This window comes from Sceloporus occidentalis, unplaced genomic scaffold, assembly GCF_023333645.1.
Source record: "Sceloporus occidentalis isolate IW3139 unplaced genomic scaffold, rSceOcc1.0.p SCAF_17, whole genome shotgun sequence".
Taxonomy (NCBI): Eukaryota; Metazoa; Chordata; class Lepidosauria; order Squamata; family Phrynosomatidae; genus Sceloporus; species Sceloporus occidentalis.
In genome coordinates, this window is record NW_028316997.1 from 3,266,672 (window position 1) to 3,284,766 (window position 18,095).

The 18,095-nt window shown below is 35.2% G+C and overlaps 1 protein-coding gene across 1 annotated transcript; it reads left to right on the forward strand.

The window, feature by feature from the left end:
* The first annotated feature begins 385 nt into the window (after positions 1-385).
* On the forward strand, positions 386-17,804 carry LOC149302749 (leucine-rich repeats and immunoglobulin-like domains protein 3). The gene is made up of 19 exons (XM_089481963.1): positions 386-498; positions 7,846-7,917; positions 8,026-8,100; positions 10,174-10,308; positions 10,431-10,574; positions 10,786-10,929; positions 11,361-11,504; positions 11,782-11,925; positions 12,351-12,431; positions 12,529-12,600; positions 12,884-12,955; positions 13,624-13,787; positions 14,319-14,639; positions 14,829-15,110; positions 15,561-16,010; positions 16,287-16,436; positions 16,806-16,949; positions 17,041-17,283; positions 17,587-17,804. Exons 1-19 carry the CDS (start codon positions 386-388, stop codon positions 17,802-17,804), a joined length of 3,168 nt encoding a protein of 1,055 aa, XP_089338089.1.
* The last annotated feature ends 291 nt before the right edge of the window (positions 17,805-18,095 follow it).

Consider the following 18,095-nt stretch of genomic DNA (forward strand, 5'->3'; position numbering starts at 1 on the left):
ACGGCAGATCCCAGCACCCTTCCTATTTTCTTTTCTCTCTTCCCAGCCGGGGGAACGCGAGGGGGGCGAAGTTTGCTCACCGGACTCACACGGTTTATCTTGTTGGCTGCATGTTTCAGAAACTTTCGGTTCATGCGGTTTGTGCTGCGCTCCCAGCAGTGAGAGGCATGCGAGGGGTCCGATTTGGATCAGGCAGGGTGTGCTGGTAGATCTGGAGTTTACGCTTCTGGTGCTTTCCCTCCCTTCCCTCCCTGGAATTTGGCTGCGCTAAGGGATTAAGGTGATCCACGTTTAGTAAATGTCGCGGTGCGGCCGGCCGTCTTTGGGAATGCTACTTCTGCTGCTTGTCCCGGTTGTACTGGGAGTTACGGGCTTGGTGGAAGGTATGAGGACAGATCCCTGCCCGGTTCACTGTCGTTGCCTCGGGGATCTATTGGACTGCAGCCGTGGGGACCTGGAGCACGTACCGGAGAACCTCCCGGGATGGCTTGTGCAGCTGTAAGTATCTGTCTGCCAGGGAAACGACGTGGCTAAGGGTTATAGGAGTTGCAGCCCAAGTATTTGATCTGGGCAAACGGGGCACTATAAACGATTAGAAGGCCGTTTTAATACATGATACATTGTTGTAATTTTTTTTTACTATTTTCACGTGTGCTTTGAGTAAATATTTTGCAGTAGTGATTTTTATTTTGTTTTGATGAACTTGTTGGAAACTTTTTTTTTTTGTTTCAAATTGTTTTTTCTTTGTTATGGACTTTTGTGGTTCTGCATCAGCTTAATGAAATCAGAAGGCATGTGGCAGGCCTTGCTGGGATCTGGAGTCCAGTTGTGATTTCTGTAGCCCTCACTGGGATTTGCAGTGAATTAGAACATACTATAGGTTTGTCCTCTAAAAGTTGTTTCAGTTCTTAACTTCACGTCCATTATAAAGGCCCGTCCCAAATAAGATTCTACTGCCATAGGAGATTGGCTGGCCCCCTATAATGTATAGTTAAATCAGTGAGCTCTAAATCCATTCCTTTAGTGTGCCTCACCTATTAAATGATGCAGTACCAGTTGAGCCATTCTTTCTTGAGGATTATTTTTAGTATTTTAAGATATATAATTCTCAGATTATGGTGTTTCTTTCCCTTTTTACTGTATGTTATCTAGATGACACATTTTATATAAGCAACATGCCACAGATTAAACATGTTATAGTTTTAAATGTCAAAGTATGTAGCATAGTAATGGAAGAATATAACTGCATTTTAACCTCCTAAAATGGTTTGTTTTTGTCTGTATCCGTTTTATTTTTTCAATTTCCAGCCTATTTAATAGGTTGGGTAGGTGGAATAGGTTTGGTAGACAGTGTTCATGACAGCGTAAAGATACATAATTAAGTTTGTGTATTCGTCACATCAGCTTTTAAGGAAGTTAATGTGTACTATTTATTTCACTCATTACCCCATGATTACTGGGATGATTACAATTCACAGCAGTGCATTGTTTAATCAAAGAGACCTGTAAATGAAGTTGGGTATTGTACTTTATCAGGCTTTACTGTGACACCAAACTATTACTTCTCACCCTTAAATCTGACTTTTGTTTTACCCCTTTCTTGTGTGGCGGGGGCCTTTCTTACTCCTTTAGCGCTCAGCAGGTTAGTTTGGGAAGAAGAGCACACAATTCAATTGCAGATCACTTTAATTTAAATCTCTATACACTTCTTCTGGCCCTCTTAATTATGTGACCACATTGAGTGTGCTGGGTAACAAAGAGGGTTTCCCTCATTAGCACAGCAGGATCTAGCTTTGTTATGCTCTGCAAAAAAGGTAAACAGAATTTAATGGATAGGCATTGTTTTAAGATATTGAAAAGATGTGGAATCAACAAGACATCTTGTTCAGACCTCAATGCTTCACATTAGAACATAGAATGTGTTGTAAAATGTTGTTACCATACATAGTTTTGGGTAACTTCAATTGATGTCCAAGTTCTTTGGGACCAGATGCATATCATGTGTCTTGACATGATTTTGCTCATTAATCGCATAATATATGTATATAGCGTTTTATATATTTTACAATGAATAACTTTCATACGGCCCCCTTATAATTTGTTCCTGGAATCTTATGGATATAACAATGTTTTTACTTCACACAGCAAACTATGAGGTCATCATCGCACTTTTCAGTGATCAAATATTAGGCAATCAGGTTTATGCCAATTGAGTGTGGCTTTTATTGAATGTTTTATGTTGCGAGCCCTTCAATAGACATTTTATGTTGTTACTGGATCACCTTCTGATTTCTTTAGAGCCCGCATGCCTTACTTTGTGTGGGGGAGGGTGCAGTTACCTAGTTTTACTCTATAGAGAGCTCCGTGTCTGGAATGCACCATTTCAGATTTATGTTTTTCCTCCAGTGGAACACAATCAGTTTTAAACAATTAAATGGACCTTTGAGTTATTTAAATATCAGCTGTGTTTTCTCTGTTCACTTTTATATTTAAAAAGTTACAAATGTTTTCAAACTCCAGCACGGTTTTTGTTTTTCTCCCTTTCAGAAGTATTTTTTTTTAATGAGGGAACAATACCTGGAAAAAAAAAAAGTCGTGAGAACCTGAGTTGCATTAATTAAATTGGAAGATACCATAAGCTAAAAATGGCTACCAAAATTGTGGTAATCAGGATTTCATTTGCATCGTCCCCCAAGTGCCTTACCTAGTTCCTGTTTCTCATGCTACAAAACCTTGTGCTGAGCACTGGGATATGACATCATAAGGTTGCTTAGAATGGGACTATGGCAATCTGAGTACAGGTATCACTAGTTTAAGGGACCCTGTTAAGAAGAGGTTCGACAATTGCTCAATGTGTGGATCAGAGGCAGCAACCTTTTCAAGCCTTCTACCTTGGACTTATAGCGTTATATAATATTATAATATTATTTTGATTAAAGCCTTCATTAATTTAAAAATACGTTTTTAAAATAAGATTTCAAAAAAAGTTCAGGTTTGCTAAAATATTGCTACTCTCACTTTCAAACACCCCCCCCAAAAAAAAATAAAAAAAAATTAAATATATATAAAAGCATGAGTTATTTAATAATTGACCTGGGTTCTTTAGTTTGATTCAGTGTTTAAAATGTAGTTTTCTTATATTCAGCAGTCCAGTTTCTTTAGACTTCTTAAATTTACATTTGTCTTAGCGAATCTACATTTTACTCCTTTTTATTGCATTTACCAAATATAGCGAAAAGGTTTAAAGTTAAACTATGCAGGAAGGCTTTCAATTAGTTGTGGCTAATTCTTTTCAATTACCTCATCTGGTGGTCATGCTGACTTATTCATGAGTGAATATCTGTTGACAACATATGGAATTGAGTATTTCAGGGGTACATTGCTTTCTGTGATAAAGCAATAGGAAAATCAGAACCTTTTCCTTTTTAAAATCTAAAATGCATTCCTTGTTTAATACTATTACAACTTTTTATATTGCGAGTGAGTAGTGTGTGTGTGTGTGTGTGTGTGTGTGTGTGTGTATATATATATATATATATATATATATATATATATATATATATATATATATATATATATATATAATATAAATTTCTTGAAATATAGGTGGGTGAAGACTAAAATGTCCTTTGTTCCTCTAAATGTTGTTTATTGGGTGAGATTCACAAACATGATAGCAATTTATTAAGCTGCATAGACACTTTTTTTTGTATTAAATAAACAGATTTCTTCGAAGTATAGAATTATTTCTGTTCTTTTCAAGTTAACATTCCTCACATTCACTGAGGAGAGCTGCATCTGTGTAAACAAACTGTGAATTCAAGACAGAAACCCTACTGTGTTTACTCAATTAACATCTGTGACATTTGGCCCTAAAATCTTGGGACTACATATTGGTAGGTGTTAGTAACGCATGTGGTTAGGTTGTTTGAACTAACATGGTTCATTTCAGCCTGGAAATAAGTGTTAATAGATTCTGGTAACTTATTATATTTTTTTAAAGTAAAACCTCAATCTTTTTGCCTAAACCAATATAATGAATATTTTAACACTGCAGTTTCTTAGGATTGTGTTTCGCAAGCCAACAGCATAGTGAGACACCAGTAAGCCTATATTCTCAGATGTGATCCCATGTATCCCAAATCTTGCTTTTAGAAAAGACACATCTCAAAGCTCTTTAATAAAACTCATGTGGTGTTTGGTACTGGATAGAAAAATTACTTGTGTAGCAGGTATTTTAGATTTCAAAATGGTTTTGCTTAAGGGATAATTTTTTTCCCCTCTAAACTATGTAACAGCTAAATACAATTTTGGGAAAACTAGTTTCAGCCTAAAACATTTCATGGACTGTTAAAGTAATTATTTTCATAAAATGTAGGTTTTTTTGTAACTTGTGGATTTATCTCTTGCCAATGCAGTATATTGTTTGTGTTTCTGGATCTGAGTTGGTTTTCCCTAAATGTTGTTCTTTGAGAGCAACAGTCGTTTGCAGTCAACTCATACCGTCAAGAATTTTTTCTTATATATTCTCATATTGACTCGCCTTGGGTGATCTGCTTTTTGGTTTCTACCGTTTTTCACTGCTGTTTGTTGGAATTTTCAAATAACATATAGCCTTTATTTTATACGGCTGAGCATTCCTTCTGTGTGTGGTTTTGCTAAAGTATCATACAAAATGCAGTTTTATTTCTTCAGTGTTAAAAATGCCCAAGTCTGCTTGATGTATAATGCATGTTGTTATGCTTGTGGCCGAATTGATAGATTCCAGATGCATGGGGGGTTATGCTTGGAGTGAAAGTGTCTGGCTCCACTGTGGTGATCAAGAACAAGGCATGGGTAACTTAAGTCATTTTCCAGCATCAGCCTTTGTGTGTCAAGACAGTAAGACTTGAGTTCACTAATGTAATATATACATTGTTGATCGCAGAGCTTACATGCTGTGATATTTTGCCATTGCAAAGGGTTGAAACATCCATCTCTTTTTTCTTTTCTTCTCCACATAGCCTGGAAAGTTTGTATCTAATGGTTTCAACTATTTTCTGCGTTCCCCTCTCTCCTTAATGCAATCAGTTTAAACACTTATTTTGAAATTGGGTTTCTGGTTTAGTTAAAATTAAATTTCCATGCTTGTACTTTCTCATTCTCTGGGGATTAGAGAAATATTGAGAGAGCATGTTACAGAATGACCAAATCAATGTAGCAACTTCATTATTAATGCAAACTACCTAATAAAATGCAAGTCATGTTTTAGGAGTATTAGTTAAGGGACATTTTAATTTGAACCAAATTTTTTTTTTTTTTTTTAAACAAAAATAATAATATATACTTTATAGGTATTTTGTTACAGTGTATTTGCATCTGGAGTTATATGCTTTTGAATATCTGCTTCCCTAACACAGTGCATTATTAGACATGTTCAGATTATACGCTGCTATGTAATGATTAAGTAACCAACTGTGTACAATAGGGCTATCTCATGCAAGCTTTATTCAGTGTTAAGTATTTTTGCCCTAATGATGTCTTTACATTGATAACTTTTATGTTTAGTGCGATATTCCTTTTGCTTTTTAATGTTTACGGCATTATTTCTGTGTTAACAATACTTGTAGTGGGCTTTATCTGATTAACCATACTGAGAACTTTGAACACAAAAGAGTTAATTAATAAGGGTCTGAATGTAGTGGTAGGATCTCTTCTTTCAGACACAGTGAATGTGAACTCCTGTACATTTTTTAATACTGAATCTACACTGTGTGAAGGAGTTTGGCGCGTGTGCTGTAATTTCTCAAGGCAACGTGTGTACACCCTGGAGTAAGGCTTTTATTGCTTGTGTAAATTAAGCCAATCGTTTGTTGGCTCCTATAGGAAACTATCACTACTAATAGTGCCAATGCAAAGAGATTTAACTGGCCGTTGCAAAATGTTTTCATAGTGACCAAGACCATGTTGGATCCAGGACTGCAACAAAGCTGTGTAACATACACCATTCATTCCTTTTGCATGGTCTTGAGTGCTCCCTTGACCTGTAGATAGCATCTCAATAAATCTTTAGTGCTTAACATAGTGTGACTGTCAGCACACCTCTGTTGTTCCAGTGAATAAAAACAAACAGTGGGCCCTTGAAAGCTATTAGGTTTACAGCTAATGCATTTAAGCAATCTGTATAGCATGGTTTCCTCATTTATTATGCTTTTTTGGATAACGAAGTACATTCTATAGTGGAGCATCTAACAAATATTGGGCATTTAAGGATAGAACATAAAAAAATATATATTGTTAATGCTTATTAAGGACAACTTTTGCAGCACTATGCTATACTAGTAAACAATATACTGTAGTGCTCATTATTACTATTTTATTAGTATCTTTTATTTATATAGCGCCAACAATTTATGCAGCGCTTAATACAATACATATATTTAAGGGGTGTGACAAGACTAGAATACATTAGGTGACAAACTAATACATTAGGTGGAGAGAGCCCTGCTCGCAAGCTTGCAATAAAAAGTCATTGCTATGCATAATTGTTGACTGTTTTTATATTTTTTCTCTTCCCTTTTAAAGCATACACATTACCTGTGGCTGTGCAATTAGCATATTACCATATATCCAAAGATATAATGTTAGTTTGAGAGAGGACAATTAATAACTATATATTCATGCTTTTAGAGGAAATTTGTAGCAAGTTTGTTTTCTGTTTTCTTTTGTTACTTGTACCTCCTGCAGTAAGTATAATATGTATATTGCCGGTGGATTTGCTAGTAAACGTATAGATCGGAAGAAATTAGTATTGTATCTTGCCTGCCTCTGCAATACAAATGCAATGCGTTTTCCTCTGAGCGCTGAAGGTACTGAACAGGTAACTTTAACCGTATGCTGTTTGTACTATGGTAAGACTAGAGGGCCAGAAAAGCTTTTGTTGTTTAGTGGTATGATGAGAATTAAAACGATGCTGATGTGTAAATGTGTTTTATTGTGTGCCTTTGTTCCTAACATACTTGCTTTTAAATGGCAAAGAATGCAGCATTTTACCTTGTTGCACAAGCAAGTAGTAGACTTCACAGCTTCTACAGGTCACATGACATTAGTCTTGTAACCTGATACTGAAAAAGCAAGTCAAGAAATCAAGAGGCTTATGTTATGGGTGCTTGAGAAACATATATTCTTATGGCATACATAGTTGTTCCTAACAACAAACCATGCTGTCCGGCAAGATTATTTAGCAACCAGTTCTACAGCATCTCGATTATGGATACAGTGAAAAAATCCTTCTTTGCAGTCCTTTCGAAAGCTAGTGATCTTGGGTGTATTATAAAGCAATGCTGTGTACATCAAAGGAATATGATCTTGGAATATGATCTTGCTATGGAACTTTGTGACTTTTAATACACGCACACACGCACACACACACACAATATCTAGCGCAGTCTCTGTATGGCATGTGGGAAAGTTTTATAATTAAATTAAAGGTCTCACTACTGTACAATTAAAGGACATTGGATGTCCATGCTGTCCCAATGAATCATTGGAGTTGTAGTTCAGTAACGTCATACTTTGTACCTCTTGGCTACATTTGGTCCCTTGCTATTACTTGTTTAGGCATTGGTTCCTTGAAGTGTAAGATTTGCACAAATAACATTCTAACCAATCATTGTGTGTCATTCTGGCCCTTGCAAAAAATCCAGCAGGTGTGGCAAGAATATACCCTTTTTACATTAACAATGTTATATTGTAGTCTAGTATGCCCTTATACCCATTACTTTGTTTGGATACAATACATAATATAATTTGAACATGTTTTCTTTCTCAGGAATAGTAAATGACCATGTCTTTTTTTTATTTTAGGGACTTGAGCCATAATAAACTATCTTCAATCAAAGCCAGCTCCTTGAGCCAACTCCACAATCTGCGAGAACTGTAAGTTTTATTTCTTTCACAATTATATCAACGCAAATCCTAAATGTAAATGTAATTATTTTTTTTATTTTCAATATTTAACTTCATTTTTTTTCTTCTTTGAAACAGGCGACTAAATCGTAATGAGCTAAGAATCATCCCTGATCTAGGTCCTCTGTCTGCAAATATAACTCTATTATCACTGTAAGTACCTTTTCATCTTGCATTCTATTCTATAAAGTTGTTTTTTCAAGACACTGATGATTTCCCTGCCTTTTTTGTATATTTATAAACTGGCCAAACATTGATCAAAATATATGCGAAGTGCAGTACAGTTGTTAGATTGAATTGATATTGGTCACAAATTAATCTCTGCAAAAGAAATATAACTGTTATTGACAAGTGAATATATACTTAAAGGATTCTGTTTGCTTTTAAATGTAGATTAGTTTTTTCTTTTGCTTAGCATACATTAGAAAGTAGTACAAAGATCGTTATATGGGATTTTTACACGATGGGACTACTTTTTGCATTAAGGATGATTTACCTGTTGGCTCTAACCAAAGTGATACCAAAGAAATCTATTATGTTCCTTGCGTATGGTTTCTCTGACAAGCTGTGTTCATTGTAAAGGTGAATCTAATTAGTAACTGTACTTTTTCTAGTTACTGCACAGTTTGCTAAATTATATTCCTAATGGTTGTTTGAAATCTCTAAACTAGTAATTATATGCATGGTACAGAAGCAGTCTTTTGGGGCAAAAAAGGAGAAAGGTCGCTGATTCCACTGAATCTTGTAGCTTTTAGCAAAAGGAACGGAACCTGTAATACTTGGTACTTCTGTCTTATTAAATAGTTTTGGTTGGGACAGTATGTTTTGAAACAGCAGGTAGCAGCTGCTGAGCTATCATTTTTATGTAGCTTTTTTTGCACCGTTGAAGCTACACAATTTACTTCTGTCTGGTAGTATCCTGCAGCAGAAACCCAGCACATTCCACGCAGTCTTTTCTCCTAACCAGTTACAGACAAAACATTATATAGTGCTACTAGGAGGGTTTTAAATCAAGTTGCTCAACCCTAACGAGCCAGGTGCACATAACTTCTAAAAAAAAAAAAAAAAAACGCATGTCAAGAAATAAGCAAGTCTTTATTAACTTAGAAAAAAAGCAATTTATCACGCAGACACTCTCTTTATGTATTAGTAATTTTCTGATTTATATTATAGGGGGGCGTAATCTAAATTATGACTTAGTCATTTACATTTTTTTTAATGACGGAAGAAGGTTACATATATAAACATACATTTTTATAAACTTTGTTGGCTTAGAGGTTACTGCCATAAGCTCATTTTTGTAGAATATCTTATTGTCTTTTTGTGTACACAAAATAGGTTTTGGATGTTACGTTATTGGAACTCAAATGGGGTCTCAATGTCATAGATACGTTTTGTTAGGGACTGGAATTATATTGAAGAATCTTCTAAAAGATATCTTTGCTTTCATAGAGAAAAAAAAAAAGTTAGCATTTTCATTTTCTTGGGGGACATTATGTCATATTAATGTTATGTAATAGAGCACCCATTATCCATTTAGCTAAGAGAAATGGCTGTTTTTTTATGAAAAGCTGTACACAAAGGCGTCACTGTATACTTGTCTGAAATCTCACCGAGCACATTTAGGCTGCAGTTTAGAGGGTGTGCAGTACAGGAAATTGCTGGCTGCTGCTGTAAAAGGCCACACTGCTTAAGGGTACTTTAGCACACGAGTGATTTATGGTTTTACCATTTTGTAAGTAATTATGTTTTTAATAAACCAGTGTTTGTGCCTTGTCGCTTAAAACAGCACCTGCAACATTTGTCAGATGATGCTATAATTATATTTTTCTAAAAATAGAGATTTTAGGCAACATAAGTAAACAAAAAACAACACATGGGGTGATTCATGAAGCAGAATTCAAGGCTTTTAAAAACAGTGTTTTTTCTCTTTCTAATGTACTGGAACTATGCCTTATCCACATGCTAATAAAGAAGATCTCCTTTATTTTCATTTACGCAGGCAGGATAAATGTATTTGGACTTGCCAAAAACATAACAGAAGACGTTGTACGTTTTATCTATTTGTTCAAGGCTAACTTATTTTTCTTGAGGTTAATATCACATTAAGTAGACCATACCTTCCAGACCTTGTGATGTGTACTTTGGCATTTCAGCCCGTATTGGTTGAAACAAGAACAAGCACGCGTTCGTTTGCTCATTAAATGGTTGTTTTTTGTTTTTCAGAACAAACAACAAGATTGATGTAATTCTGCCTGAGCACTTGAAGCCGTACCAATCCTTAGAAACCCTGGATTTGAGTAACAATCTTATTACTGAGCTAAAAACGGCTTCGTTCCCTGCACTTAAGCTCAAATACTTGTAAGTAATTTTTAACGTGGTGCACTATTGCCAGTAAGGCACGTTTTTGATATGCGAAATGTTCTTTATATATTTATATAGCGCCTACTTTGTGAGTAAACTTTTCTTTCTTTCATTGTCAGGTATATAAACAGAAATCTCATTAAATCCATGGAGTCTGGCACATTTGATAATTTATCTCCTACATTACAAGTCTTGAAACTCAATAAGAACCGTATCAGCCATATACCTCCAAAGATGTTCAAGCTGTCTAATTTACAACACCTGTAAGTGATACTTGTTACTGCTATGAATACATAATTTTACTGTAGTCCTTGGGGCAAAGTTAGTTTATGAGCAAGGCAGAGCTGCTTCCAGCATCTCTCTCAGATTTTAATTCATGTACATTAACAACTTCACAAATGTTGCTTTAAAAAAAAAAAAAAAATGTTTAAATAACGTTACTAAAATATATTATATTACTTTACCCACCCACAGAGAGCTAAATCGGAACCGGATGCGGAGTATTGATGGGCTAGCATTCCAAGGCCTCAGTGCCCTGAAATCTTTGGCTATTCAGAGGAATGGAATCACAAGGCTAATGGATGGAGCTTTCTGGGGCCTAAGTAATATGGAAGTCCTGTAAGTTTATTTCATTTTGGAAAGAATTTAGAATTTTTCTTAGGGTTTGCTTTCTAGAGCAGGTCAGCATGCTGTCATGCAGCTCGATCACTTAGTTCTTTAAAACAGAAACGGTCTCATGCTTGACTTAAAGACCTATTTACTAGTGACCATGTCTTAAAAAAAAAAAAAAAAAAAAAAAATGGGGGCAGGGGGGAATAGGGCCGTAATTTTAGGAATTTGCTAACGTGTCTAGTTTGGCAAATGCACATGACATTCACGCATCTGTCAAAGCAAATTTATCATGATTGATACATGTATCTGTATGTTTTATATCATCTTTTATTTTTATTATACTTGTAATTGTTGTAATCAATAAATATCTGTGATTGCTTTTATTAAAATATTCGAGATGTTTTGACTTTTTTTTTTTTTTTTTTGTGTGTGTGTAGGCAGCTGGACCATAACAACCTCACAGAGATTAGTAGAGGGTGGTTGTATGGTTTGCTTATGTTGAAGCACCTCCATCTTGGCCAGAATGCCATCAACAAGATCAGCCCTGATGCCTGGGAGTTTTGCCAAAAACTTAGTGAGCTGTAAGTTGCTTTTATTTAGTTCCAGTTCTTACTTGAATGATTCATGCCAAAACACGAGTTTCTTACCACAGAACTTTGTAACGTTTTTATTACTCTGTTACCAGGGTGACAACTTTTAGAATAAGAGAAAAAAAAAGATAATCTTTATGTGCATTGTTGATTATCGTGATTTGTTGTTGCTTTTTTTAAGAATTAATGGTCTAAAAGTGGACTTTTGGAATGTTGTTTTTTTAATTTCACAAAAGTACTTGTATTAACATATTTTTTTAATTTACAGAGATTTAACCTACAATCAGCTGACAAGATTAGAAGAGTCCAGTTTTATGGGTTTGAGTCTGCTTGGTCAGCTACTAATAGGAAACAACCAGATTAGTTATATTGCTGATGGTGCTTTTCACGGACTTTCCAGCCTTAGCATATTGTAAGTTTTTTGTTTTTCCTGGTTTTGTTTTGTTTTGTTTCATGCTGAGCAGTTGTCTTCAATTACTCTGTAGAATAGTATCACAGTATCAAGTTTAACCTGATAAACCTCTGTTCCTCTATTCTCTTTGGTAATTTATAGTAGTGCCAAAAGATAGAGGGGGGGGATGGGATGGGTTCATGAAAGTTCTAAATACAAATGTGAGGAGCATGGTTCCTTCCCCCAGGGTTTAAAACCAGAGGATGTCCTATTCATAAAGGGTCATCAAAGGGCAGATATAAGACTGAGTGTTAGTTGTTATCATGGCCCCAAGTTATGCAAGTATAGCCATGCATTTAAAAGTCAGAAGGGCTATTCAGGAAAACTCATATTCATTTATTAAATTTGTGTGTTTAATCTGACATAAATGTTTATGTATTAAACAGGGATCTCAAATATAATGAAATTTCATGGACAATTGAAGACATGAATGGTGCCTTTTCTGGACTTGAAAGGCTTAAAAAATTGTAAGTAGAGTAGTAGTAGTCAGATGCATGTGTACAGAATTAAGCATTCAACCAGTAATTAAATTGTTTATTGGAATTTTATTTATTTATTTTTTAGGATGCTTCAAAGTAATAGGATAAGGTCGATCACCAAAAAGGCATTTTCTTGGCTGGATGGACTTGAGTACTTGTAAGTAATTGGTTTTGCTTAGAATTATTGCTATTTGTAACAGCATGATATAATACACCATCAAATTACATTGGCTTATTAAATATTTCCTTAATACATGACAAACTTTCAAGAATATTTTTGGCAAGCTTTCTCTGCTCATTTTAAACACAGATTTCTTTTATTGCTTTCATTACTACAAATGATGAGAATAATTTAATAGTAAATATTTTTGTAATATCTATAAAACTGAGTGATGTCTCCAGCGTTACTAACTTTTAAAAAAAATGATTTAACTTTGCAGAGACCTGAGTAACAACGCTATTGTATCAATGCAGGGAAATGCATTTTCTCAAATGAAAAAGCTTCATAAGCTGTAAGTATACCCAATTATTGTGATACTTTAATAAGAGAGTGTAGGTGGCTTTCCTCATGACTTTTTTTTTTTTTTTTATAATACACATTGGCATTTATGTTGGTAAGGTGCACAAATAAGATTCTCTTCCATAAGAAATTAACTGTACCCTCTAGTATGCTAATTAAATCTTAGCAATTTGTAATTGCTTTATATATCATGGGCATTAAACCCTTTTCACTTTGTTCCATCGGTCTATTAGGTCATGCTTTTATGTCATATGACGTGTCCCTGCCAAAAATTCTATTTATCTGATGTTATCCTCTATCCATACCTTGGTACCTACCATTAAATTTGTTCCCACACCTTTTCATCGTGTCATTATGGGAATCTCCATACCAGAGGTAATTGTTATTTCCTCTGGCAGAGCTTTGTTGTATTAAGACCAATTTGTTACTATGTTGAATGGAAGAAAGCCGGGGCCAAGGGACCATTTTCAATTTACATAAGCAGCACTATTATCTGGAAGAGAATGCTATCAGTGAGAATAAATAGAAGGTTTCCTGGTCACGATTTTCTAAAATTATGTATAGATTTTTTTTTTGTCTGATACTGTAAACTTCCAAATACCTTTTCTCAGAAGTCTTGATACTTAACTAATACAAGGTTTTTTGTACTGCTTTCAACAGACATTTGAACACTTCAAGTCTTTTGTGCGATTGTCAATTGAAATGGCTTCCTCAGTGGTTGGCAGAAAATAACTTTCAGCCATTTGTGAATGCAAGCTGTGCGCATCCACAGGGACTCAAGGGCAGGAGTATCTTCTCTGTCAGCCTCGAGGGGTTTGTTTGTGGTAAGTTTTGAAGATCCATGTTTTAATGATGACCAAATCAACTGGTTGTATTTCAAACTACTTCGATTGGGCACTATATAAAACTGTTTTTTATATAATGAACATCAGTCTAGATATGCTTTTTTTTTTTCTTTGTTTCCCTTGTGTTTGGTGGTTAGCTTTATCATATTACCAAAAATTGCAATATTTTGCAGTTTAACTGTGGTGACATTGGCAGTATCACTAGCAAACCCAAAAGTTGTAGAGTCTTAACTGTGGTATAGGACTGTGCCAATGGTAAATTTAAACCTGCTTGTCTTACTTTAAGAAATGCGCACTGTATCAATCTAAATATACCAACCAGAAACAGATCTATATTAAATTTACTGAATTAGACAGGTTTCATGTTTGTGTGCGGTTTACATTTTCTTATTTTGTTTTTACTTATCAAATTTCCCAACGTTAAATTGTATTTTTTTTTTTGTCTTTGATTTGTCGTCATTTCTTAAAGTTGTTTGTTTCTGACCTTGGTTTTTTTTTTCCAATCCATAGATGATTTTCCAAAACCCCAGATCACCGTGCAGCCAGAAACTCAGTCTGCAATTAAAGGTTCCAATGTGACTTTTATCTGCTCAGCAGCCAGTAGTAGCGATTCCCCAATGTCCTTTGCATGGAAAAAAGACAATGAGCTTTTGAATGATGCTGATATTGAAAACTACGCTCACATGAGGACGCAAGGTGGAGAGGTGATGGAGTACACTACAATTTTGAAGCTTCAGAATGTGGAGTTTACCAGTGAAGGAAAATATCAGTGTGTCATTTCCAACCATTTTGGTACTTCATACTCCGTCAAAGCCAAGCTTACAGTGAATAGTATGTATTTTTTTTTTTTCTATTCTTTTTCATGTTAGTGTAGAAGTCTTCAGGCATAAGCATCATTTGTATTTGTAATATGTTGTTCAGTCATTTGCAATGCAAAGCTAATAAACGTAATAGCAGAAGGTTTACTTGTTTACAATTATTTTTTTCTAATTTTTTCTTTTTTTTTTTTTTTTTATCCAGTGCTTCCGTCATTCACAAAGACCCCAATAGATCTCACCATTCGTGCTGGCTCAACTGCTCGATTAGAATGTGCTGCAGTTGGCCACCCAGTACCACAGATAGCATGGCAAAAAAACGGTGGAACTGACTTTCCAGCGGCTCGTGAGCGCAGAATGCATGTGATGCCAGAGGATGACGTATTTTTTATTGTGAATGTTAAAATTGGTGACACCGGTGTATACAGTTGTACTGCTCAGAACAGTGCAGGTAGCATTTCAGCTAATGCTACGTTGACTGTACTAGGTGAGAATCCTTATTATGCTGTAATATTCTTCCCAGATTTACAGGGCTTGGTGGAATTTCTCTAGGCTGTGTCTTTGTTGGACGACTAAAATAACTTCTTTTAACTTTCTGGCATTTTTATATTTTAAAGTTTTGTTTTGTTTTAAAACTTGCTCTGCCTAATTTGATAAGTCAGGGAATTAATAGTATAGTTTGACCTGGCTCTTAGAATCACAGATCCAGTGTAGTCTTTTAGACCTTGTAAGTGTAATTTGCGTTGTGAAAACATCTACATTTTACAGTTTTAGTATTATTCTAAATGCAACAGCTTACACAATACTTGGTTTGATATCATAGCGTACGCAAGCCTTGCTTTAGACCTTAGGGTAGTAGAAATATGCATGAGACGTATCTTCTGTAAAGGCACATGTAATGCCTATGCTTACAATATGTATATTTCTAACATTTCAGAAACTCCATCTTTCGTGCGTCCATTAGTGGACAGAACTGTTTCAAAAGGGGAAACTACAGTGTTACAATGCATCGCTGGTGGAAGCCCTGTACCAAAAGTGAACTGGACAAAGGACAATAGTCCATTAGTTATAACAGAGAGGCACTTTTTTGCAGCTGGAAATCAGCTTCTTATCATTGTGGATACAGACTTTGATGATGCAGGAAAATATACATGTGAAATGTCCAATATACTTGGAACAGAAAGAGGGAATATCCATCTGTCTGTTATTCCTAACCCAACATGTGATTCTCCTGCGAATGCCACACCGTCAGAGGATGATGGATGGGCTACAGTTGGCGTTGTGATCATAGCAGTGGTTTGCTGTGTGGTGGGAACCTCCCTCGTGTGGGTGGTCATTATATACCACACAAGAAGAAAAAATGAGGATTGCAGTGTTACTAACACAGGTGAGTAAGCCAAAGTCTAGCCTAGAAAAAATAAAATCTTGTTCTAACAACTTTGTACCTGACCTGCAACACGTTGGATTCCTTTGAGTGCCAGTATTTTTACAGATTTGAATAAAATAGTGATATAGTGACTAGCCCAAATAATGTGACAGCAAAGCATTTAAATACTATGAAAGTTTACTTTTCTCATAGAAGTTTAATCTAAAATGAATCTTAATTTCATTATTGTCATTGATTTATTTCTCATAATTTCTAATGATTTTTTTTTTCTTGCAGATGAGACCAACCTACCTGTGGACACCCCAAGCTATTTATCTTCTCAAGGAACGCTGGCTGAAAGACAAGATTGTTATGTTACTTCCGAAAATGGAAGCCATCAATTCATATCATCGAGCAGTTATTTCTTACAGCAACGAGATGGAAATGGTATGGATTTTTGCATTTGTTTAGGTTTCTGCTATAAATGTAATTATTCACGTCATTGTTTAATGTGATAGACGTTTTTAAATAAATGAATTTAATATCTTTACTATCACTTGATAGATGCTATAAGGGAATGCAAAAAGTTTACAAAGCCTGTGTGCTCACAGGCCTTGATTTACATTCGTATATTCGTCATGGAACAAAAGATGACCCCCCCCCCATATTGCTTAGGCAAGGTGTTTGTGAACCAGTAAACCTTTGTTTCCATGTTATGTCTAGAATATCATTTAAGGAGTATTTTTAATTGAGTAGATGAAACTTTTTTCTCGCCATCTAAAAATCTGTGGGTCATCTATTTGTCTGTTTTTGTAGGAGTCTGCCATTTGGATAATGGAAGTGAGACTGATTTGGATGCTGCATCAGATCCACTATTATTTCACTACATGGGGGCACCTGGACCTTTATATGTAAAAGGAAATGTTTATGATTGTGACCCATGTGAAGCCTATCATTCTGGTAAGTGACTGTACAACTAAGTGATTTCTGTAAAAAAATTTGTTTCATTTGAAATGAGGTTTATTTGACTTAATGAATCTTTGATTTAAAGGCTATACCGTGGATCAAAGAGCTCCAAGTACAAATGCATACGACTCAGACTATGCGCAGCGACATGAAGATTCTTTCAACAAGAACAGATGTCATGGACTGCATCTGTTGGGCGATAGATTTGTTGGCGCAATGTGCAGTCAGAATGAAGATGTTCAAATAAAACCAGATTCAGATACTTGCCTGTGTGGCCAGAAAAATACCTCTGAGCAGGCAAACACCATGGCGTTCAGTTCATATATGGGTAAGTACCGCTAGTCATTATGATCTAGTTATTATAAAATTTACCTATTTAGTGTTCTATTTTGTAAATGACACGCAAATAAACTTTTTAAAAGATTGCATGTGAGTTGCCAAAGTTTATATATACATATTAGTGTATTCACTATTTGGGAATTCAAACTATACATAGTGGGTAAAATGAGTCATTAAATCCTTTTACAAACGTTACAGCATTTACTCCAACAAGATTAAAAAAAAAAAAAGACCTAAAAGTTTTGGGTTCTTTTCCACTGAATCTTTTTTTTTGTTTGTTTGTTTTGTGCAGGAACGTTTGGGAAATCGTTGTGGAAACCCCAGCTCGATTCATTTCCAGGATATGTACAACCAATGGTCTACCAGTTTTCATCTCAGAATACCTCATTGGACATAAAGCCAGGGACAGTTAACAGAGATGAACAAAACATGATCCTTCCTGATGAAACTGGATTATTATTCCCAAAACAGTCTTTGGAAGGTTACAGGACTTCTGCATTTCATTGCTAGGAGTTGGACACAAAGCAATATGTTCTTTTTGTGAAACCACACCACGTACTACCTCATATACCTTTCTACAAAAAAGACTGTTTAATTGTGTATGAAATATAGCTGCAACAGCTATCAACATAAAGTTGTATGGGATATCTGAAGTTACCTGCATGGAAAATCCATTCATGTACACATTTTTCTACTCGCTTTAGTTCTTTGTCTTGTTCAGATGAGTATTGTTTGTAATTTAAAATGTAAATAGTAATAATTATTTTTGTATTTTTATATTGTCAGAATTTCTATGTGAAA

Bases quoted from the DNA above. Each gene is read 5' to 3' on its own strand.
- LOC149302749 (XM_089481963.1), top strand. From the start codon at position 386: ATGAGGACAGATCCCTGCCCGGTTCACTGTCGTTGCCTCGGGGATCTA. The intron at 499-7,845 runs GTAAGTATCTGT...TTTTTATTTTAG, and splicing joins CCGGGATGGCTTGTGCAGCT to GGACTTGAGCCATAATAAAC. The intron at 11,926-12,350 runs GTAAGTTTTTTG...TGTATTAAACAG, and splicing joins CTTTCCAGCCTTAGCATATT to GGATCTCAAATATAATGAAA.